Below are 24,379 nucleotides of genomic sequence, written 5' to 3'. Positions count from 1 at the left end.
GCCACTGCACGGGAGCCCTGAAAAGGTCTGCGGCAACTCGTCTTCATTAGCCAGCCTGGCATATCACCACATGATGATGCCGACAGGTATTAGGTGCTTCTCAGGGTTCCCTCCAGGTGCCACACATTACTGGCCAGGTCCTGCAAATCAAATTTGCATCAACTCATCTGAGGATTTGTAATGTTAGTAGTTGGAGTCTAGCAGCCCATCAAGGTTCTGCGTATTCTCCAAAGCTATATAAATATCAACTTTTGGGGAGGAGAAATATCACAAATAACTTAGAAAGATTTTTAGCACAAAAATGACTGTTCAAACCAAGCCCAGGCACTTGGCGCAGCTGATCCGTTCAATGCACCTTCATACTTTTTTTTTTTTTTTTTTTTTTGCTTCGCTTTCGCCGTCTCTTGTAAAGTCAAAGCTGTCAATCAAGAAAGAGGAGGTGGAAATACATGGCAAACAATTCCGTGCACTGCACTGACCTGCTTAGCCACACCAAGGGTGCACTGAGCTCCTGTGCTTGGTTTGAACAATCATTGTGCTGACAGTCCCTTGAAAAAAAAAAAAAAAAAAGTGGGATTGATTAAAGATCCCATATGTATAGAGGTTTGAAATCTGAACATCATAAGGATCCCATTTGTGTTTTTTCCTCCCCCACCCCCCTTCAGACCCCCAGATTAGTGCCCATTACAGTAATGAGCAACAGTATAGGGATCTACAGTATGATGTGATTAGATGTCACACCCAAGCATGCAGTTTATGCCCCGAGTGCACAAAACAGTGCTGTGTAAACTTTAATAGGCTTCTGTCAGTAGGATCAACCCTCCTAAGTTGTGTACAGGAATGCGGGTCATAGGAAGCTGAAAAAAAAATGATACCTTGATATCTGCAATCCCATGTCTTATGCCAGAGAAATCGATGTTTTACTAATTAAGCAACTGTTAAGATCTCTGGGCCGGACATAGATCTTCCCGAGAATCTGCCTCCAGAGATTATTTTATATAAAAAGGAGGCGTTACCATTGTGATAAATGTAGATCAGGACAGCAGACTGTCAGATATTGCATGTCTCACACTGGTAATGCATTTATAATAAGCTCTGGAGGCAGATTATCCCGGAGATCTATGCCCTGCCCATAGATCTTAACAGCTCATTTACATATTAAGAAAAAGATGAATTTCTCTGGAATAAGACACTGGATCGCAGATATCAAAGTATCATTTTCTCAATCTTCCTATGACCTATATGCCCATACAGATGCTCAGGAGAGGTGATCCTGCTGAACGATTCCCTTTAAAGTTAAAGTGTAACTTCAGAAGTCGTTTATTAAAAACAGGAACTTAACCCCCATTTGTCTTCTTGTTCCGTTACATACATTATATAAATATTTAGGCTTTTCTGGATAAACATCCCCATTAGTGGGTTTTAGGCTACTTGGCTACTTCCTACGGAGGCTTAAGTCCATCCATTGAGCTACCCATGGAGTTAAGCTTCCGTTCATTCTTTTGTTCTCTCCGGGGGAGGGGGGGGGGGGGGGTCTCTTCCCTCAGAGGTCTTTGGTCAGTCTTTTAAAAGCATGAAATTGCCTTTACAGTACAATGGCTTGACGTGACTAGTCCTTCCAAGATTTAGTAGGTCGGTGGGGTGTTGTCAATAATCCGTATTCATTAGACCACCGTACACACTTATTAAATGTGCCAATAAAATTCAATATGGTGCGAGTCGGACTATTGCTGCTCATGTCAGTGGCCAGTGTGAAAAAAAAAAAAAGATTATATATTTGTTTTAAGCATAATTAAAGACATTTTATAACATCTCATGGCATAAGTTTCCCTCTTAAAGTCTACAGCTATAAGAATACCAGTTGTCACAGCCTTGGAGACATGGTTTCTGGATATTCTCACAACTAGGCACGCAAGAGAACGTCATCACAGACCCCTTTCCAGACTTTTCATCGCTAATCCTAGGGAGCCAGACTCAATCTGAAATGGCTGAGCCAAAAAGACATGAAGGATCCAAGTGTGTCACGACAAGAGAAATGGGCCAAAGATGTTGGAATTCAATATACTTTTTTTTTCTTTTTTTTTTTTTAGCAAGTGCCCAAATGCTTGTTCAGTTGAAACCTTGTGTTTCCACCCCAAACATACACGTAGTAAATGGTCAGACAGCGTAAACTTAAATATGACATTTTATTTGTGGAAAACATTGTGAAAGTTCATGCGTTAAGACATTTTTCGAACATCTGGTTAAGCTCACGAGAATTTTTCCATTGGGCATTGGTCACTTTCGTATTACATTTGGCCTTTCGGAACATCGAATAGAAAAAAAAAAAAATGAATATAAATATCACTCCTAAATTTAATTTTTGTTATCTTCAGGAGATTCGATCAATAAGTTAAGCTATAATAAATTTGGCAGAATTGTTTAATGGCAAGAGTCACTAGTAAAAGATTTGGTCAAGGGGGTGAGGAGGGGCGTTTATTTTATTTTGTTTTGCCTTCAAACGCTTAAAAATTTTCATGGAGGATTTGGTCACAGACGATGTAGACAGTTCACCAGAATGTGGATCATTTCACCTTGGAACCGGCAATAAAAAAAAAACAAAAAAAAAAAAAAAAAGCCTCATGCGTTTTATTCATTGCATACTGCAATCTCATGGCCTTCACCTTGACCATTAAGCTCATGGAGGTCTTTGTCACATCCATTCTCAAGGTGCATCTTCACTTCTTCCTTCAGAGGCAAGCCATTACTGACTCCATGCTTCTCAACGATGAGTGGCGCAGAGGGTTCTTTTGATAATTCTTCAGCAGGCATTTTGTGATTTTCGGCATTGGCTTCAGTATTTTTATCTGGAGTTCCATCATGGACTATGGTACCTTCATGGTCTTTATCTTCTTTTGATGTGTCCAAGACAACCTCTTCGGGAACTTTACAATCTTTGTTCTTCTCTTGGCTTCCTTGCTCTGTTGGTTCTTTATCGGAGACACTTCCTTTTTCTTCTTCTTCCTTAACGTCATGTTGGATTTTCTCATCTCCTACTTCCAGCTGAGTGGTGATCATGTCCTGGATTTTACCTTCATGGATTTCTTCTACAGCTTGCTCAAAGAGGTCTTTGTTGGCAACAGTCACATCCTGATGAGGGACCTTCTCTACAGATGGTGGCTCTGCTGGAACACATTCAGTAGTAAATGCCTGGGTTTCTATCGATTCTGTAACCAGATCCAAAGTTTCCTGATTCTCTACATTTTCTTCTACTTTAATAGTAGGGTCAGGCACTTCATTTGATGGCAGTGGTTCAGGTAAAGATTCTGTTTCTTGCCTAGTTTCACTTAATTTTTCAGGCTCAGAACAAGGCACCAGTTCAGGATTTGCCATAGGTTCTACAATCTTGATCACTGGGACGAGAGCCACAGGCTCTTCAGAAGTCTGGGACATCACAGGCTCAGTTACTGCTTCGGGCTCCACCAACTCAACAGCTGGTACAGTTTCTGGAAGGGCAGGTCCTGTTGGCTCTGGTTCTATTGCCTTTAGCACAGGCTCTGGTTCTACCACTTCAGCTACTGGTTCTTGCAAAACAGGATCTACCAAAACAGTTTCTGAGACTAATGACTCAACTATCTCAGGGGGCATTTCTGCCCCCTTCACAGAATCCAGGACTGGTTTCTGTTCTTTTGTTTCTTGCTCTGAAACTTGATCTTTTGTCGGCACTGGAGTTTGTTCTTTCTCCATCTTCTCTACCTCCACTTTAGTCTCTGTATCAGGTACTGACTTAGCCAACTCTTCGTTGTGTTCTGGTGGAGGAGCTGAGGGTTTGGTCACATATTGGTTTTGCTTTTTTGGCTCTGAACTTTCATGTGTTGTTACTGCCTTGGCTTCCAGAGTTGGTTCTTTAGCAGCCGACTCATTTACCTTGTTGTGATCAGTTTGTGGTTTTTCTACAGGTTGACTTTTCTCTTTACCACTTTGCGGAGCCATCTGCTGAGATGTACTTGAACCCTTGGCATTTTCAGGTTTGTCTTGTTCTGGTTTAGGTTCTTCTACCTTTTTTTGTTCAGCATTAGGTTTACCTTCAGACTTTTGGTCTTTATTTGTATCGTCTTTGGTAGTTTTACCAGATTGAGCCTCCGTGCAGTTTTTTTCCACTGGAACTTTCTGTTCCTCACTTGCACCATTGTTCAGAGTTTGGTCGGTAGGTTTTTTTTCTCCATTTGGTTCTGCTTCTCCATTTGGTTCTGCTGCATCTTTTTGTCCCAACTGCGTCTCTGTATCTTTTTGTTCAACCTCTGTTGTTTCTGTGGACTCTCCATCTTTGCCAGCACCAAGACAATAACCCTTCTTCTTCTTACTCAACTTTGCCCCCATTGTTGTTATTACTGCAAAGACAAGCAAGGAAGATCATCAGAACATTACCATGGGCTTTGTATCCTAATATTCTTATCAACCTCTTCCCAACATTTAACATTCATTGCTCGGAAAAAAAACAAAACAAAAAAAAAAAAATGCAAGAACTGGCAGCCGATGCAGCCTTGGCTTGAAACCCGCAAGTGGTCAATAGCCAAATGCATCTCTCAAGGTGCCACAGAGGACGGGAGTGCAAGTACCATAAATGAAGTCACCCATTACAGTAACCCACACACCCACTCGTTACTTTCCTTAATGAACCATAAACTTTGACAGATGGCCAGATTTTCTCCTCTATGCAGAAGAAAGAAGCTGAACTGGGACTGTGCTTCTTGAAATTTTCCTTAATTGCCTGGCAGATTGGCGGACCCATCTTCCCCTGACATTTGTCAGACAAAGACATCTTGTTGTACAGCACTGATTAAACCATTTGTATACAGTGGGAAAAGTTGGTGACCACCATTACTCTCCCAACGTACCAATTTTTAAAGCAACGACCTAATATTTTACTACAATCTCCAACATTTTTCAAGGGATATAGCATAAATGGGGTTTAGCCATCTGGGACCACCACTACATATGAGCAAAAAAGCAGCAGTGTTCACTTCTGTGCCGGAAATACTCTGCCCAGCATCTGGAGCTCCCCGGTTGCTTACTAGTACCCCCCATTCATGAGACATCAAGACATTACAGCTTGGTGCATGGGGACTAGTAAATGGCAAAGGAACCCACGATTACTGGTGTAGAATTAAACATTGCCTTTGTCTGGCTTGATGACAAAACTGGACACCGCGTAGCCAATTTTTTTGCCAATCTTGAATCGCCACAGAATAAAAGGGACTCTACTGCCAATTCAGTGCTGCGCCTCCTTCACACTGGCTCACCAGTCCACACACAGCTCCATTGAAGTGAATGGGGCTTGTTGCAGCTTTTCACCTTTAGGCAGCATTCACATGGCACCATTTCATGGTCCAAGTAAGTAAGGGTCGAAGATCTCCTAACCCAAACTCAGCCATATACAGCCCATGATGCTGTTGTGTTTGAGACAGGAGACCCATAGCCAGTCGTGATAGCCTGATTTGTACAGAGACCTGTGGAGGATCTGAGAGATCCTGGGAGGTCAGACGCTACCCCCTCCCCCGAAAAAAAAAAAAAATCCAAGCAATATACATTGGGAATCAAAGTCTCCTCTACTGCTACTGAAAAAAAAAAAAACAAAAAACAGTGCCACCTTTAACTATTGGTGGGATTGAGTATTACAGCTCAACTGAAGAATAATATAAAAAGAATATAACCAGGACCAACTAAAGGTGAAAGAGGCAATGGTCATCAAGGTGGGGACCCATTAACCTCATTCTATTCAGCAAGGTAGTAGTTTTCAGGAGGACTACATCCACCGGTCCATAGACAGAGGGACCGCAATGGGTACGGACCATAGCCCTAACAGCAACAACTTTTACAAAAGTCCTAAATCAGAGGGATGCATTTCTCAACCTGCGCATCATCATCAGCCTAGTCAAAATGTTCAAGGAAAACCATACGAAGATCACAGACCCCTATGGTGGGAAGAACAATGCACTGTACAACGACACAACCTGGTCCTCAGTCCACCGCCCTGCATTTCCATCTGGTCCGCGTAATTGACCATAATGATCAACCACACGTCTCGCTTCATTCTTTACAAGACAGATGGAGCGGATCTGGAGCCACCGAGCAGCGCTTGGCAAGTGCATAGAAACCTAAGATCTCCACAAAAATCAAAATACTAAAAATAAAAAATAATGTAAAATGCCAAAATAAAAAAAAAAAAAAAAAAACGTAACTAACATTTTATCCAAGTGCATGCACCCTGGTAGTATCATGTCATCAACACGGCCCTGGTGCAGAGCGTGCACCCATGGAAATGAATGACCATTGCTTACAACACATGTAATCACCAACTTGAACATGCCCCCAAAAAAAACCAATACTGCCCTAATATGCTCTAGTACCGCTAACCCACATGCAAGGAGAAGTCCGCACGTACAATGACATAATTGTACAAATTTGGTAACATCATGGTGACCAGAATGCTAAACTCACATGTATTTTTTTGCACAAAAAAAAAAATATATATATATATATATATATATATATATATATATATATATATATATATATATATATATATATATATATATATATATATATATATATATATATTAAGAAAGAAAAAAAATGCATTAAAAATGTGAAAAGGTGCATGCAACTCATGTAACTATACCCTACAGTCGCCAATCAGGTATCACTATCCCTCATTTCCAGATAAAGGGGTGCAAGAGCAAGGCACCATTATGCTGCCGAAATATCTGAACAAGGAAAGACCCCTAACCTCCCTCCAGAGCAGATCTGGTATAATATCTCTATCATCTGGCACAGCTGCAAGGATCAGAACTACAGCCCCCATCATCCATACCTTGCCCAGGTCACACAAGGAAAAATGCTGCTGCAGCTCCTACTGCAGACTGCAAATCATTTTGGGAAGTGCCTCTCCTAACCCAGCTGATAAAAGGTCCAGCATTTGGGAGGATATTAACCAAGCGTGTGCCACACCGGATCCAGCCCAGAAGAATTACACGGTCACAATTAAAAGGGCTCTTCTGGCAGATCACGGGTTAAAAGTCCAGAACAATAGAGATTGGGATATGTTCCCATTGGATACAGATACGCATTGTTTAACCCTTTCATCGCAGGGTGGAGATCCATTGTTACCAGCAGATGTAAAAAAAAAAATCTGATGTAACAGATGCAAATTGATTTCATTACAATTATTAGAGATGGGGCGGCGAGATAATTGTAGGATTGTTGAGATTATCACACAACCCATCTGCCGTGCGATTTACGACACGAAAGAAAAAAAAGGACATTCGGAAAAATAAACGGCGACGGGCAATTATATCCGGGATTTTCTTGGTTGCAGAGCTGACACTCTGGCGGAACTAGAAGCACATGGACGGCGGAGGGAGGGGATTGCGGAGGTGGGAAGCCAAGTTGGCAGGAGAATTACGATGACAGGTAATAGGGATATTAATCTAGTTTTTGTATATAGAGAAAAATTATTAAAAAATAAAATCCAATCTGGATTACATGGGAGTTTGGCCATCGCTCCCTACGAGCGGGGGGGATTGCTGCAGTCAGCTTTGCAGTAGGGTCTTACAGAACAAAGGATCCGGCTTGCAGCACTATCTGCACATCTCCTATATGCACACACGATGCTAGCCAACTAGCCACCTAACCCACCACCAGCTGCCCGGTGCCCAGGACCGGTCACACACCGCATCCCAAGCGGTATTACATACCTGGTAGATGTACCCAAGCCTGGGAGCGATAGATGCAGCAGAACCAGGAGTGGTTGGGCTAGGACTGAGAGCAAGATGGAGAGTGACAGATGCTCCCCTCTCAGAGGTACAATCTGGTATTCACCATCCCCCTCCTCTCCTCGCCTTTTACACTCGCTCCCCTCCCTACATCTGCTGTATGGAAGACCTCAAAAGCAGAAAGACTCCACTGCCCTTCAGTATGTGTCACCGCTCCTGGGAATAGGGAAAAATAGCAGATGTAGCAGTGCCCAAAGTGTCATCTGGTGCCACTCTTATTACAAAAGCGTTACCTGGTCCTTTACGTAGGACTGCAGGTAACGTACCGCATGCAGACACATTGCAGATTTTTTTTTTTTCGGGAGTGCACAACAAAGTCCGCACGGTTTTCTTTTTTTTTTTTCAGGTGTGCGTTTTTTACAGGCGAGAAGCATTTATTTTACATATTACGCCTTTAACAAAAAAAAAATCACGCACACCTGAACAATTTACAAAAAAATTACACCCAATTTTTAAATGTTGTTTTTTTTTCCAGACTTGGGATAAAAATCCGCCTATCCTTATGATATGTTTCCACGTTGAGATGTTTGGTGCAGCTTTTGTCGCCAAAGTTTAAGTTCACACAATGCTTTATATTTGTGAAAAAAAATGGTAAAATTTTTACAACATCTCAACAAAAAAAATCGGGGAATGCATTGTGTGAACACGACCAAAGCCAGGAATGGATAAAAAAAATGCAATTTTTTTTGTGCGTTTTGTAGTTGCTTGATACATTTGGTGCATCTTTTCCAGCAGGATTTAGTTCAATTCTGCCATATGAAACGTGTCTTCATGAATTCGGCCCCCCCGACTGTTTTTTTTCTCTTCGTGTCTTCCATATGGGTTTGGATTCCGAAACTGCATAAAAAATCGTGGAAACTCATCCTTACTGACATCTAGGCTGTGTTTTGTGGTTTCAATACATTCAGGGTTTTCTCAGCAGGAGATTATCACTACAGGACTAAGTGTCTCGTGCCTCCTGGTCCAAAAACACCCCAGCAGTGATTGGCTGCTTTCAACCTATGCAAAATGTGCACAGAAACCAGCGAATCAGTGGTGTGGGCGGGGTTATACAAAACTCAGCATTTGAGCTCTGCTAAATCTGCAGCAGAAAAAAAATTGTGATTGTACTGCTGCACTCAGTAAACTAAGTGATACAACACTGGAATCAGAATCTCTGCCCCTACATCATGCAGATGTCAGATTACATATCAAAAACCTACTGACAGATTCCCTTTAAGTAGATATTGGACTAAAGATTATTCAGCTGACAGCTATCTGTCCCGACTCCCCTAAACAAGTCAGTCCCGGAATTTTAGTCCATACTTGAATTGAATAATGTAGACAAGTGAAGCTGTCCTTATATACCCAGACCTGGATATGGCCTATCTTCTGCTCCACCTATAGCTACGCCACTGCCTGCCTCAGTGGTAAAACTCATATTACAGTATATTGAACAGGAGTTTTTTTAAAAATTGCCCAAAAATTATCCACTCCCCTCTCCCTTTTGGACCCTGTTGGATGTAATGGAATTGCAGTCTGCCATATACAAATGGAGCTTGCAATTTTATTAGTCCAGACTGAATTTAGACAGAGTTTGGACCACGACTTCAGAACTAACCACGGCTCTCAATATATATGAGGCTGTTGAGTTCGGGTCAGGAGAGCTGCAGTCAGTACTTGGACTGAATTCGACCTTATCTAGACAGTCTGGACTAATATATACAATCAGTGTCATACTGTGCAACATTGGGCTCACCAGAGGACTTGATTCTGAGGGCCCACCTTTCATCTATACAAAACAAATTCATTTTCATTAAAGGGGTTTTTCAGACCAGGAGGTTTTTTTTTTTCAAATTTGCCCAAAAATTATCCACTCCGGCTCTGCTTGCTGATTCAATTGGTTATTTTGTAATTACTGAGATCCTTTTTAAATTCAGATAGTTGCTTGGGTTCTCACCAAATCAAGGGCCACATAGTGGCTGCGAAGTCTTAATTTCACTGAAGAAGAAGCTAGGGCCCACCGGTGAATTCTCCGGTTCTCTGGTGGGCCAGTCCAACTCTGCATACTGTACATTTTAGGCTATTGAGTTTGGACCAGGAAACTGTGGTCAGTCCAGAAATCATATAATATCATTGTCCACAGTAACAATAGGCTTCTTCACGCTGGAGTATCGGCCCCGGCATCAGTCATTGTCGCATAGCTGGTGGATTTACAGGGTTTCTGCACCTTATGGTTGGATGATCAAGGGATCAGACAAGGAACATGTATAGCCTTCTCCCTTGGGGTGTGTTCAGACATGGCAAATTTGCTTTGAATTATAGGTGGTAAATTACAGTACATCTGTCCAAACAATCCATGTAAAAAAATGGTTCATATGTTCAGTTTTTTGAGCATTTTTCTTCAGCTGTTGATTTTGATGCGGATCCACCACATAAAGGCTCCATGTGCACATGAGAGCATATACATGTTCCCTGGGCAAAAATGGTGTCACAAGTATTTGTGGGAGATGATGTTTGCTGGGGTTCTGGTATGGATTTTGCATTTGAGCCTTTAAGCTTCAATTTACACCTTTGCATATGAATGGCCAATTTAAAGCGTACCTGTCCTTTCACATGAAACCTGTGGAAAAGTATGGTCTTAATGGCCTCATCCCCCTGGACAAGTTAATCCTGCTTTTGGTGCACATACCAGTCTAGTTTGTACTGATACCGCCCTGATTCTTGTGTTAGGTAACATTCTTCCAGCGCTAGAGGTGCTGGAACTTAATTACCCTCATTTTAATGTATGTATGAGGCTGGAGTCACACATGGCGTAAGACAATACGCCACGTATTATACGTCCGTACTACGGCCATAATACGGAGAAATGTTCCCAAAATAGTGATCCGTAGTCAGGGTGTGTCAGCGTATTTTGCGCATGGCATCCTCCGTATGTAATCCGTATGGCATCCGTACTGCGAGATTTTCGCGCAGGCTTGCAAAACCGACATCTAATGGATTTATGTGCTCAAATGTTCGGGAAAACATATATACAGTACATATATATATATATGTCATTGAGACACATATATATATATTCTGTATTTAGATTTCATTCAGCGCGATATCTGTGAACAGCCGGTAATTCAATTGCCGGCTTTTCATTTCTCCTTCACAAACCCGACAGGATATGAGACATGGTTTACATACAGTAAACCATCTCATATCCCCATTTTTTTTGCATATTCCACACTACTAATGTTAGTAGTGTGTATGTGCAAAATTTCAGCGCTGTAGCTGCTGAAATAAAGGGTTAAATGGCGGAAAAAATTGGCGTGGGCTCCCGCGCAATTTTCTCCGCCAGAATGGTAAAGCCAGTGACTGACGGCAGATATTAATAGCCAGGAGAGGGTCCATGGTTATTGGCCCCCCCGTGGCTACAAACATCTGCCCCCAGCCACCCCAGAAAAGGCACATCTGGAAGATGCGCCTATTCTGGCACTTGGCCTCTCTCTTCCCACTCCCTGTAGCGGTGGGATATGGGGTAATGAAGGGTTAATGCCACCTTGCTATTGTAAGGTGACATTAAGCCAGATTAATAATGGAGAGGCATCAATTATGACACCTATCCATTATTAATCCAATTGTAGGAAAGGGTTAAAAAACACACACACACATGATTAAAAAGGATTTTAATGAAATAAACACAGCGGTTGTTGTAATAATTTATTGTTCTCGCAATCCATTTCCAGGCCCTCGCTTGGCAAAATAATAAACGCACAAGATACATACCTTCTGATGTCCTATCACGTCCCACGAAGTAATCCATCTGAAGGGGTTAATTAATATTACAGGCACGAGCTGCGATAAACCACTCGCTCGTACCTGTAATCCCCGGGTGCTGAAAGGAAAGCTGGATCTGTACTTACATTCAGTCGCGGTGAGGCGCCCTCTGGTGGATGTTGTAACAAAAAAAAGGAAGAGAAAAAGAATGGACTAAATCAAGCCTGCACAACCATATACCAAAAATACCAAAACGTGTATATTGAACACCACAAAAAAACGCTAAAAACATCTAAAATACAACCATGTGTGAAACACCCTAATATAACCTCCTAGATACATAGCAATAATGTATAGCAGCCGACCATACTCAATGTATAGTAATATATACCAATGGACCTGAATATATATAATACAGAGATACAAATATACATTACCACATGGATGACAAGATGTGTGGCAACTAAGTCGCCAGAAGATGTGGTCCTAAAGTAGAAAAAAGAGAGAGAGACCTGAGTGGATAAGATAAGACTCCCACTTGGGAGATCTATAAGGTCAGCATGCCGTCAATCAGACGCTCCACTCGATCTGCGGTCATGGTGAGTATAGGTCAGAAGGTCAGAAAATCAAGCCAGAGCTGCAGAGCTACAGAGCCGCATGTCATAAATGACCGATCAATGGTCAGGAGGGGGTGTGGAAAGCAGAGCCCCACGCGTATCGCCGCCGCAGCGGCTTCGTCACTTCCCCTGACGAAGCCGCTGCGGCGGCGATACGCGTGGGGCTCTGCTTTCCACACCCCCTCCTGACCATTGATCGGTCATTTATGACATGCGGCTCTGTAGCTCTGCAGCTCTGGCTTGATTTTCTGACCTTCTGACCTATACTCACCATGACCGCAGATCGAGTGGAGCGTCTGATTGACGGCATGCTGACCTTATAGATCTCCCAAGTGGGAGTCTTATCTTATCCACTCAGGTCTCTCTCTCTTTTTTCTACTTTAGGACCACATCTTCTGGCGACTTAGTTGCCACACATCTTGTCATCCATGTGGTAATGTATATTTGTATCTCTGTATTATATATATTCAGGTCCATTGGTATATATTACTATACATTGAGTATGGTCGGCTGCTATACATTATTGCTATGTATCTAGGAGGTTATATTAGGGTGTTTCACACATGGTTGTATTTTAGATGTTTTTAGCGTTTTTTTGTGGTGTTCAATATACACGTTTTGGTATTTTTGGTATATGGTTGTGCAGGCTTGATTTAGTCCATTCTTTTTCTCTTCCTTTTTTTTTTTTTTTGTTACAATATATTGGACTTAGCCTAGCACCCCTTCTTTATTTACGGCTATAGTGCACCCTGTGTTCACAATTTACTCTGGTGGATGTTCTCATGAACTGCAGCCTGGGAACTTTTTCCCACGCTCCAGGTCATATGAGGACATCCACCAGGGGGCGCATCACCGCGACTGAAGGAAATGTAGGTCAATGACCTACATTTCATTCATTCGCCGGGGAATTACAAGCACGAGCACCGCTGCATTTAGCAGGGCTCCTGCCTGTAATATTAGTTAACCCCTTCAGATGGATTACATCGTGGGACGTGATCTGACATCAGAAGGTATGTATCTTGTGCGTTTATTATTTTTCCAAGCGAGGGTGTTCCTGATGGATTGCGAGAACAATAAATTATTACAACAACCGCTGTGTTTATTTCATTAAAATCCTTTTTAATCATGTGTGTGTGTGTTTTTTAAACCTTTCCTACAATTGGATTAATAATGGATAGGTGACATAATTGACGCCTCTCCATTATTAATCTGGCTTAATGTCACCTTCCAATAGCAAGGTGGCATTAACCCTTCATTACCCCATATCCCACCGCTACACGGGAGTGGGAAGAGAGTGGCCAAGTGCCAGAATAGGCGCATCTTCCAGATGTGCCTTTTCTGGGGTGGCTGGGGGCAGATGTTTTTAGCCACGGGGGGGCCAATAACCATGGACCCTCTCCTGGCTATTAATATCTGCCCTCAGTCACTGGCTTTACCACTCTGGCGGAGAAAATTACTGTAGAGAGACAAAGACCTGCCCCCACTTACTGTAGAGTAACAAAGACCTGCCCCCACTTACTGTAGAGAGACAAAGACCTGCCCCCACTTACTGTAGAGCAAGAAAGACCTGCCCCCACTTACTGTAGAGCGACAAAGACCTGCCCCCACTTACTGTAGAGTGACATAGACTCGCCCCCACTTACTGTAGAGTGACATAGACTCGCCCCCACTTACTGTAGAGTGACATAGACTCGCCCCCACTTACTGTAGAGTGACATAGACCCGCCCCCACTTACTGTAGAGCGACAAAGACCTGCCCCCACTTACTGTAGAGACAAAGACCCGCTCCTACTTACTGTAGAGCAACAAAGACCTGCCCCCACTTACTGTAGAGCGACAAAAGACCTGCCCCACTTACTGTAGAGACAAAGACCCGCTTTTACTTACTGTAGAGACAAAGACCCTCCCCCACTTACTGCAGAAAGAGACAAGAACCACCCCCACTTAACATAAAGAGATGAGGACCCGCCCCTACTGAGTGCGATCTGTCTCTGCTGCTGGAGACAGATGACGCTTAACAACAGGCAGTGGACAGCAAGTTAGACAGAAGAGACACACCCAGTGGCCGCCACTTTGGAGGGATTTTTTACAAACAAAGTGATTGGTAGATTTTTTGTTTATTACATTATCTATCGAATGAGACCAAGTTGTCTGAAAGTACAGGGACCATGTAACCCATACAAGTGATTTCCAGTAGGATGTCCCCACCACCAGTATCTCCTGGTCTTCAGCACTAAGTCCTGGAGACGTGAATGTTCTTGCCCAGTTTCAAGGCGGTTCAGTATCCATAGACCAACGTTCCGTATTTCGCATGTTTCCCTGGAGAAATTGGAGCTACAAGAAGTGTCAACGAGTTGTAAAATAATCTCGGCTGTAGATCACTTGGGGAGAAATGTTTCTGAAAAGACTCTTTTATCAGACAGAAACATGCCATTGTCCAGGAAGGCTCGGCCATAATGTATTTATATGGCAGCAGAGATCATCTAATCATCTAATTAGGGAACGTTAGCAGGAAATACATCCTGAGTAACAGATTTAGTATTTATCGTAAGCATAAATTCTCCTTGTGCACCCCAACACTCCCACCCCCTCTCCCACCCACTACAAAGCAATGCAAAACTCAGCAGTACGGGGGTCCTGTGTCTGAGACCACCATTACTAGGAAATGGAATAATCCACTACAGACACCTAAGGGATTGAGAAAATGGACTGCAAAGAAATATTGACGTTGGCGCCTACAGAGTGGCCTCATGGTGGTCATGACGCGTCCTTAGTGCTAAGTGGAGTAGGACGTCCCAAATAATGAGCAGTTGGTTCTGGCCACTTAATGACCCACATGCCCTTTTTTGTGGGGCTATAGCGACTTTAGTAGATACTAGGGTCTCCAGAGATATGTCCTCCTAATTATCCCACCATTATCTTGACCAACATACAGAATATTGATCCAGACACCCTTTGAAACCCCCAAGCCCAGTTCGCCCTGGCATGTGCCAATTCCTTGACGCCATCTGTTGGCCGTTGTTTTTTTCCTTCATGTCTAAAAATTATCCATTTACTCTTACAAGGAACTTTGTAAAGCGAGGAGAATATTTTGGTTATCGACATTGTATTTTGTAGCATTTATGAGAACCGCCGGTAGACGCCAATTGCTAAAAAAAAAGTTATAAGATTCCTAACAACTAGTGATAAGCAAACGTGCTGTGATAAGGTGTATCCGAGGTGAACATGTTTTTCGAGCAGGCTCGGATACACCTTATCCCAGCACGTTTGCTCATCACTACTAAGGACATTTTCAGACAGAGAAGCGGACTACAAGGTCAACCTTTAGTCTTCGCCCTTCGATTTAGTTGCCCCCAATAACGTATGTAAAGGTTGCATCTGGTATAAATTCGTTCCGTGGTTTAATGGCAACTTATGGCTTTCGTGAGACGCGTTTCAGAGTCGATCACAAGCTGAAGTATCTCCTTGTCTCCTGGGGCAATGTGCGGTCAGAATGAAATGTCAACTGCCAATATTCATGACGATCACCACTCCTGGCCGGGCCTCGGTTATGGAATCCAGACCCAACACTGCAAGAGCAGAATCCCAATTCATCTTCCACCGTCCCCATCACTGGGAGGTCAGGCCAATCCTACGGCTGCTCTGCAGACTGTCCGCCTAGATTCCACAGCCCGGAACCATAAATCTCTCGATGTGTGCCCAATCCTCCGCAAGCTAAATATTTATTCTATTGTGCGAGGACTGTTTATAGCAGGGGCGATGCCAAGGGATTCATTCTGCTCCAAATACTCAGTGTGCACATAGCTTAATAGCATTCTTCCTCTTGGAGGAGAGATAATTTGCATACTTTTTTTTCCCCCCCAGGGAGCATTGTAAGTCTTACTTCATGTCAACCAATCCCTAACTTTGCGCTGATGAGGGGCAAAAAGGCCAAAGACTCTGGTTCAGGTAAATGTCCTAAAGGGGCACAATTTTTGGGAACGAGCCTAGTGTAAGATGATTTGTGCCATAAACTGGGACAACGAGCCGACACCAGAGCTCCACATACACGTGCACGCTCGATTTGACTGAGCGTGCATATGTTTGTTTTTTTTCTTTTTTTTAATAGGGCGAGGGATTGAGATTCAACATGTCGGATCCTTCTCCCCCCTCTATACACATTAGGTGGTCACGCTCTGGCTGACATTGATCTAGTGTGTATGGACACTTTAGGTATTGAGTTACTCCACCATCTGGTGCAACTAAAAAATTTTCAACTTTCTAGTGTGCTGCTACAGGGCACTTTTACGGTTTCGGAAAACCCTTTAAAAAACAAACAAACCTTCTTTACTCACTCTCCCCGGGTCCAGGGCTGTGTCTCCACTTCTATCCCAGGTATCTGTTATTTTCTACAGCCCTGAGGTTGACAACGCTGCAGCCAATCAGTGAGATCGGCAGCTCTATATGAGTCGCCGAGCTTAGTGATTAGCTGCAGCGCTATCAATGTGATGTCAGAGCTGCAGACAATGACAGACACGCAAAGGTCACCAGAGAAATATTATCTCATTGCTGGTCACGATCCGATGCCACAGAGTGCTTCCAATCCGGGGGTCCGGCCTCTGCCCCCCTATGATTATGACTCTTTACCTACAGGGTGCCCTACTTTATATGACTGGATAACGCATAAGCTAAACGCAGGAAAGCTCGTCGTACGACAGCTGCCACCCCGGAAGGAGAAGAAGCCTGAAAAGGGACAGGCATTCCAACATGGTCGTCTTAGCAATAGACGTCCATCAATAGCTCCGAGGAAACAATGGAGCTACAGTAAGGCTCCACACTGAGACCCCACACCATGGGGACAGGGGAAGCCTCAAGGAAGTGAGTCGGCGGATGAGAGGCTGAAGCCTTTTGCCGAACCATCTAGATAAGTTTTATATCGGTGTTTTTTTATGTTAGAAAATAAACTAAATAATAACAAATAGATAGAAACTAAAATATCAAAGGAAAAAAAAGCAATGAGAATCGAAGACTTCCCCTGGATAAGAAAAAACTGCAAACGTTGGAGACGCTTGTTTAAGGCAGTGCTCTCTCTACTTGCGCTACATCTGTAGTGTGGAGTCTGTCACTTGCTACCTGTCCTACATGTGTAGTGTGGAGTCTGTCACTTGCTACCTGTCCTACATGTGTAGTGTGGAGCCTGTCACTTGCTACCTATCCCCCATGTGTAGTGCAGGATCAGGCGCTTTCTCCCTGACCTCCATGTGTAGTGTGGAGTCTGTCACTTCCTACCTGTCCTACATGTGTATTGTGGAGTCGGTCACTTGCTACCTATCCCCCATGTGTGGTGCAGGATCAGGCGCTTTCTCCCTGACCTCCATGTGTAGTGCAGGATCAGGCGCTTTCTCCCTGACCTCCATGTGTAGTGTGGAGTCTGTCACTTGCTACCTGTCCTACATGTGTATTGTGGAGTCTGTCACTTGCTACCTATCCCCCATGTGTAGTGCAGGATCAGGCACTTTCTCCCTGACCTCCATGTGTAGTGTGGAGTCTGTCACTTGCTACCTGTCCTACATGTGTATTGTGGAGTCTGTCACTTGCTACCTATCCCCTATGTGTAGTGCAGGATCAGGCGCTTTCTCCCTCACCTCCATGTGTAGTGCAGGATCAGGCACTTTCTCCCTGACCTCCATGTGTAGGGATCATTCTTTGGTATTGCAATAAGGCTCCTATTTAAATGAATGGAATAAAGAGAGCTGCAGTACCTGAGAGCGGCCATTACACAGTGTGTGGAGCTGAACTAAATATATGTGTGCCACATGACCGGTCTACCGGACAGTCAATATGAAGTCAGACAATAATGCTGAAGAACAAGCCCATTGAAGAACATTGCACGACTCGTTAAAGGGTTGATTGTGACTTGTAGGATCGCTACTTCCAACAGGTGGCGCTATAGAGTTAAGTCCTCTTTTTCTCAGAAGAGGCAATTTGCATATTTAAATTCCCAGAGGAGCATTGTACGGCAAATAAGCCTCCTTACCTTGACAAGCCAGAGATAATAATAATAATAATTTTTATTTATATAGCGCCAACATATTCCACAGCGCTTTACAACTTATAGAGGGGACTTGTACAGACAATAGATATTAACGCATAACAGAAATCACAGTTCAAAACAGATACCAAGAGGAATGAGGGCCCTGCTCGCAAGCTTACAATCTATGAGGAAAAGGGGAGACACGAGAGGTGGATGGTAACAATTACTTTAGTTATTTGGACCAGCCATAGTGTAAGGCTCGGGTGTTCATGTAAAGCTGCATGAACCAGTTAACTGCCTAAGTATGTAGCAGTACAGACACAGAGTGCTATTATCTGCATAAAGTGTATGAGAACACGATGCAAGGAACCTGATTATGTGTTTTGTTTTGTTTTTCTATTTTTAATATGCCACACAGGGATAGTTAGGTTAATGCGTTGAGGCGGTAGGCCAGTCTGAACAAATGAGTTTTTAGGGCACGCTTAAAACTGTGGGGATTGGGGATTAATCGTATTAACCTAGGTAGTGCATTCCAAAGAATCGGCGCAGCACGTGTAAAGTCTTGGAGACGGGAGTGGGAGGTTCTGATTATTGAGGATGCTAACCTGAGGTCATTAGCGAGATGATATGGTATGTCACTCTCCATAAGGAGAAACGATACCCCTTATACCCCAGTCCAGAGCCTCTCATCTAGTCAAATCAGTTCTCATGCTTCGCACTGACGAGGGCCAACAGCCCGAAACACCGTGTCTGCAAATTGAGATACTGATTTGGCTTTTATCCTAAGTCATATTGCACGACTCGTTAAAGCAGTGCTCCTCAACCTTTCTGACCTTGGGAGCCACATTCAGCTCTGCAAGAGGGTCGCGAGTCACATCCAGCTACTGCCCCCCTCACAGTAGTGGCAACCAAAGCCCCCATTACGGGTATAATGGTAACCAAAGCTTTTCCACACAAATCACCCTGAAACAGTATACCAAGATCCAAGGGTTCCAACCACACCCCACCACATTCAGCATTCTCCCATCAAACACTCCCAACAGTCACATCCATCTTCAAGAACCTCCTCTGATCGGTAGTATCGTCCTCTCTACAGTGTGCCATACTTAAATTATCTCTAAACCCCCAAGACCATTAGAAGTGTACCCAAATCTGCTCTTCTACGCAGGGCTACTGACAATGTTCACCATTTTGAGATGTGCTCTTCATAACAGTTCACTAAATCTAGAGCAAATACACCAAGCTGGCAGACAGCCGTGAGCCACAATTCATGGGACTGCGAGCCACAAGTGGCTCCCGAGCTACAGGTTGGAGACCCCTGCGTTAAAGGGTTGATTGTGACTTGTAGGATCGCTACTTCCAACAGGTGGCGCTATAGAGTTAAGTCCTCTTTTTCTCAGAAGAGGCAATTTGCATAGAAGAACAAGTCCTAACTTGTACTGTTTGTTATAAGAGATGCAGCCCCATCTCATGTTAGATAGGGTACATTGCAGATCTTCGGAAATTTAGAAACTCAATGCAGAATTTAAAGAGGATGCCTGAGACTAAAAAAAAAAAAACCACAGTCCCTGGTAGTTTCTAACCATAAATGCAAGTGTTAGGTGCCAGGATTTTCCCGCTGTACAGGATAGATTCCAAGCCTTATTTGCCTCTGCGGTCTCCAATTCAGGTTCAGCCACTGCAGGTACTGCTTAGCAGAGATGTCATTTCCAGCATCTTGCTCAGGCTCCTGGTATGTGCTTGGTTGCCGCTGGCTCTCCAGCCAAACCTATAGTAACCAGTGTTGCGCAGGTGCAGTCTTGTGCTCTGGAGCCTAAGTCCAGAAATCACTGTACTGAGCATGTCCGTGATGTGGTAGCTCCAGATTGGCCTGTGGGCGATGTCACGGCCGGCTGGGTGTTTGGGGGTGAAGCCTAATGTTTAAAAGGTTCTCAGAGGAGCACGCTGGCGCGCTAGTATCATTTTATGTGTGGCTATGTGATTTAGTCTTTACCATGCTGTCTGCAAGTGTTATATGTCTGTCTAGCTTGGGACTGTACATGTAGGCAGGCAGCTGGTGTCAGTTGGGGTAATTAGCCGTTGACGTAACATCTGGTTCCTACATGTGTGGGGTTAGTACAGCAGACTTCCAGAGCAAGTACAACCCTAGTCAGAGTATTAAGCTCATAGCATCTGTTCCGTTTCTGTGCGCGAGTGACACAGCTCAGTTGCAGAGCTTCTCTTTCATGTCTGTGTGAGTGACACAGCTCAGTTGCAGAGCATCTGTTCTGTTTCTCTGTGAGTGACAAAGCTCAGTTGCAGAGCATCTGTTCAGTTTGTGTGCGAGTGACACAGCATAATTGCAGAGATTCTCTTGTTTCTGTGTGCGAGTGACAGCTCAGTTGGAGAGCATCTGTTCAGTTTCTGTGCGCGAGTGACACAGCTCAGTTGTAGAGCTTCTTTCGGTTCTGTGTGCGAGTGACACAGCTCTGTTGCAGAGCTTCTCATTTGTCTCTGTGTGTGACACAGCTCAGTGCAAAGCAGCTTTTGTTTCTGTGTGTGAGTTGCAGACCATCTGTTCTGTTTCTGTATGCGAGTGACACAGCTCAGTTGCAGAACTTCTCTATAGTCTGTGTGCGAGTGACAGCTCAGTTACAGAGCATCTGTTCGGTTTGTGTGTGAGTGACACAGCTCAATTGTAGAGCTTCTTTTGGTTCTGTGTGCGAGTGACACAGCTGTTGCAGAGCTTCTCTTTTGTCTGTGACACAGCTCAGTGCAGAGCAGCTTTTGTTTGTGTGCGAGTGACACAGCTCAGTAGCAGAGCTTCTTTCGTTTCTATGTGCGAGTGACACAGCTCAGTTCCAGATCTGTTGTTTCTGTGTGAGTGACACAGCTGTTGCAGAGCTTCTCTTTTGTCTGTGTGACACAGCTCAGTGCAGAGCAGCTTTTGTTTCTGTGTGCGAGTGACACAGCTCAGTAGCAGAGATTATTTCGTTTCTGTGTGTGAGTGACACAGCTCAGTAGCAGAGCTTCTATTTGTTTCTGTTCTTCTCTGTGGAGTAACAGTTTGGAACTCAGTATCCTGTTCACACTGAGTGGCGTTAACCCGGGGCGTACAAGCAATCCCTCGCCGTGTGTTCCATCATTGTTTACTAGCAGCAGTTTTCCATCTCTGCACGATGGACCCTGGGTTGCGATTGCACTTTATTATTTATTTTATTTAGCGCAATCCGCCAACTCTAAGAGCAAGTATCGCTGCTGAGCCTGGTGATTGACTACAGCACATTATTAGATTGCACGGAGATCTGTGATAATTTTTGGGTTGTTAGAATTGCAGTCAAGCCACGACTTGCATCTGATATTGAAGCTAAAATGAGCCCACATAGCGACCACCTGAATGAGGCCGAATACTGAAATCAGTCAGAATTATGAGTCAGCTGATACATTGAAACAAACCCATCCGCTCAGTGAACAGGTGACATTTCACAAGTATCCATCCATTCCCCATGCTTAAAGCTCTTTATGGCCTAGAATATTGCTATAAACTGAATTTTGGTATTTTAAAGACTTATCACTTTATTTTTTTTATTCCAGTGTAAATGCCGCTGTTCTCCTGAATCCGGCGCTGTTTTTCTTTTGTTCCTGCAAATCTCCGTTCCTGAGATATGGCCCTGTACATAAATGTAGTCCTGTTAGCTAAGTGGGCATGGTCCACAACACTCCTCATGGGCGTGCCCTTTAGGACCACTCCTTGTTAACTATCAAAATAGATGAGGCCATATCTGTCATATCGGACGCTGTTCAGACCAGGTCGTTCTACAGACAGCGGTAATTCCGCTTTTGACCACTATGTGCTCATTGGCGTCAGCTAGATTTTATCTAGCTGGTCCGGGGTTAATTTACCTGATGCTCGGATTGGAAGCTGGGCCATGCCCACTGCCTTTAAATAGTTCTCCGGATCATTGGGCGTCGCCGATTATAGCTTCTGTCTTGTGCGTTATTATCTCGGTCCGGAGTGGAGAGCTGGTTGTTGGAGATTCGTTGCTGGTGGTGTATTTTCCTTAGTCTTATTTACTCCTTCCTATATTTGTATTTATTTTGCCCTGCACATTTATAGAGTATTCCTGAGTGACTGCGGCGTGGTGTATATTTTCCGTTATCCTTGTCTGTGCTAACTGTGGGTATTGGTGTATGATCTTTTCACTGGGTGGTGGGCAGAGGTTTCAGCCTAGGGTTGAAACAGGAGACAGGGTGAGGTTCAAGGCCTAGACATGCACACCATCAGTGTAAACTCTAGGTACAGGGTCAGTCAGGATTTCCCTAGTCTGAGGGAAATTGCAGGGGCCCGGGTTATTAGCTCTTGCCCACCTAGTCTCCCCGTGACAATATCTCAGGAATGGAGAGGCGCAGGAACAAATGGAAAACATCGCCGGATTCAGGAGAACAGCGGCATTTTTATATTTTTATGGCCAGTGACAAGGCCTCTTTATATACATATACATTGGCACGCCTGCTGCTGTTAGATCATGTTTTTTTTATTGCTTTTTGCACTTCAAAGATGACATGGATCGCATGAATTATGGATGCTGCCCCCACATGAGTTGGCTTGCTTTTCCTCTGGGTGCTCGGTTTTCCTACCACAGCCTAAAATCAATGCAATGATTCCAATATCTGTACAAAGTGATGCCCTGTGTGCAGCCATTGATCCCGGGAACATAAGAGTCTAGAAAGAGAATCTTAACAACTTCAAGAAGAAATGTAAAAGTCTCTTCACCCTCGGCGGCAAAACCTCAGAGCTCTGATGTGGGCGAGCCGGTTTTAGAAATGTCATCCTGGGAAAATCTTCAATTTTGGAACATGTCAAACATGGCCAGTAAAAATGACACCATCATGAGCCGCTCACCCCCCGGCACAGGGCTGCCCCTGCAAATGAGGGGGTCAGCAGCTCATGGGGTTTTGGGGGGTTGGGTGGGGCCAAAAGGAGGTTTTATTACTTTTGGGGGGTATTATTTTTTGAGGAGATACTCAGAGGGTATTAGGGTGTGATCAAGGGGCATTAGATGTTTTCAAGGGTATTATATTACTGGTTTAGGGGGCACAACACTTCCTACGTGGAAGTGGGTGGGCTCCCCTGCGTTGGAAGTGGGTGGGCTCCCCTGCGTGGAAGGGGGTGGGCTCGCCTGCGTGGAAGGGGGTGGGCTCCCCTGCGTGGAAGGGGGTGGGTTCCCCTGCGTGGAATGGGGCGGGCTCCCCTGCAAGGAAAGGGGTGGGCTCGCCTACGTGGAAGGGGGTGGGCTCGCCTGCGTGGAAGGGGGTGGGCTCGCCTGCGTGGAATTGGGTGGGCTTGCCTGCGTGGAAGGGGGTGGGTTCCCTTGCGTGGAAGGGGGTGGGTTCCCTTGCGTGGAATGGGGCGGGCTCCCCTGCGTGGAAGGGGGTGGTCTTGCCTGCGTGGAAGGGGGTGGTCTTGCCTGCGTGGAAGGGGGTGGTCTCCCCTGCGTGGAAGGGGGTGGTCTCCCCTGCGTGGAAGGGGGTGGTCTCCCCTGCCTGGAAGGGGGTGGGCTCGCCTGCGTGGAAGAGGGTGGGTTCCGCTGCGTGGAAGGGGGCGGACTCCCCTGCGTGGAAGGGGGCGAGCTCGTCTGCGTGGATTGGGCGGGCTCGCCTGCGTGGAAGGGGGCGGGCTCGCCTGCGTGGAAGGGGGCGGGCTCGCCTGCGTGGAAGGGGGAGGGCTCGCCTGCGTGGAAGGGGGTGGGCTCGCCTGCGTGGAAGGGGGTGGCCTCGCCTGTGTGGAAGGGGGCGGGCTCGCCTGCGTGGAAGGAGTGGGCTCGCCTGCGTGGAAGGGGGTGGGCTCCCCTGCGTGGAAGGGGGCGGGCTCGCCTGCGTGGAAGGGGGCGGGCTCGCCTGCGTGGAAGGGGGCGGGCTCGCCTGCGTGGAAGGGGGTGGGCTCGCCTGCGTGTAATTGGGTGGGCTCCCCTGCATAGAACACTGCAATAATAAGTGATCACACTTTCAAGTTCTTTCGATGTAAAAAAAAACAACAAAAAAATGAAAAACGTGAAATAAACGGTGTAAAAATATAGCAGATAAAAAAATCCATTGTTTAAAAAAGTAAATAAAAAAATGCACACAAAAATAAAGTCTGAATTGACCATTTTTTTTTAATGTTTATCCTACCTCCAAAAAAAACTTTAACAATTCTAAGTACCCAAAAAGTC

At 44.7% G+C, this 24,379-nt stretch overlaps 1 protein-coding gene across 2 annotated transcripts; it reads right to left on the bottom strand.

Annotated features, from left to right (window-relative positions):
- Positions 1-2,167: 2,167 nt before the first annotated feature.
- LOC143807151 (uncharacterized) lies at positions 2,168-8,049 on the bottom strand. 2 transcript variants are annotated; one of them, XM_077288403.1, is made up of 2 exons: positions 7,737-8,049; positions 2,168-4,370 (listed from the first exon to the last, which is right to left on the bottom strand). In XM_077288403.1, exon 2 carries the CDS (start codon positions 4,357-4,359, stop codon positions 2,629-2,631), a length of 1,731 nt encoding a protein of 576 aa, XP_077144518.1. In that variant the 5' UTR covers positions 4,360-4,370; positions 7,737-8,049; the 3' UTR covers positions 2,168-2,628. The 2 variants fall into 2 exon arrangements, with proteins under 2 accessions (XP_077144518.1, XP_077144519.1); XM_077288404.1 differs by lacking the exon at positions 7,737-8,049 and adding an exon at positions 6,854-7,013.
- Positions 8,050-24,379: the final 16,330 nt, after the last annotated feature.

This window comes from Ranitomeya variabilis, chromosome 2 (assembly GCF_051348905.1).
Source record: "Ranitomeya variabilis isolate aRanVar5 chromosome 2, aRanVar5.hap1, whole genome shotgun sequence".
NCBI lineage: Eukaryota > Metazoa > Chordata > Amphibia > Anura > Dendrobatidae > Ranitomeya > Ranitomeya variabilis.
The sequence above is the reverse complement of the archived record's forward strand: the minus strand, read 5'-3'. Positions and strand labels throughout refer to the sequence as shown.

Excerpts from the sequence above, each read along its gene's own strand:
- LOC143807151 (XM_077288403.1), bottom strand. The coding sequence starts at position 4,359 with ATGGGGGCAAAGTTGAGTAAGAAGAAGAAGGGTTATTGTCTTGGTGCT.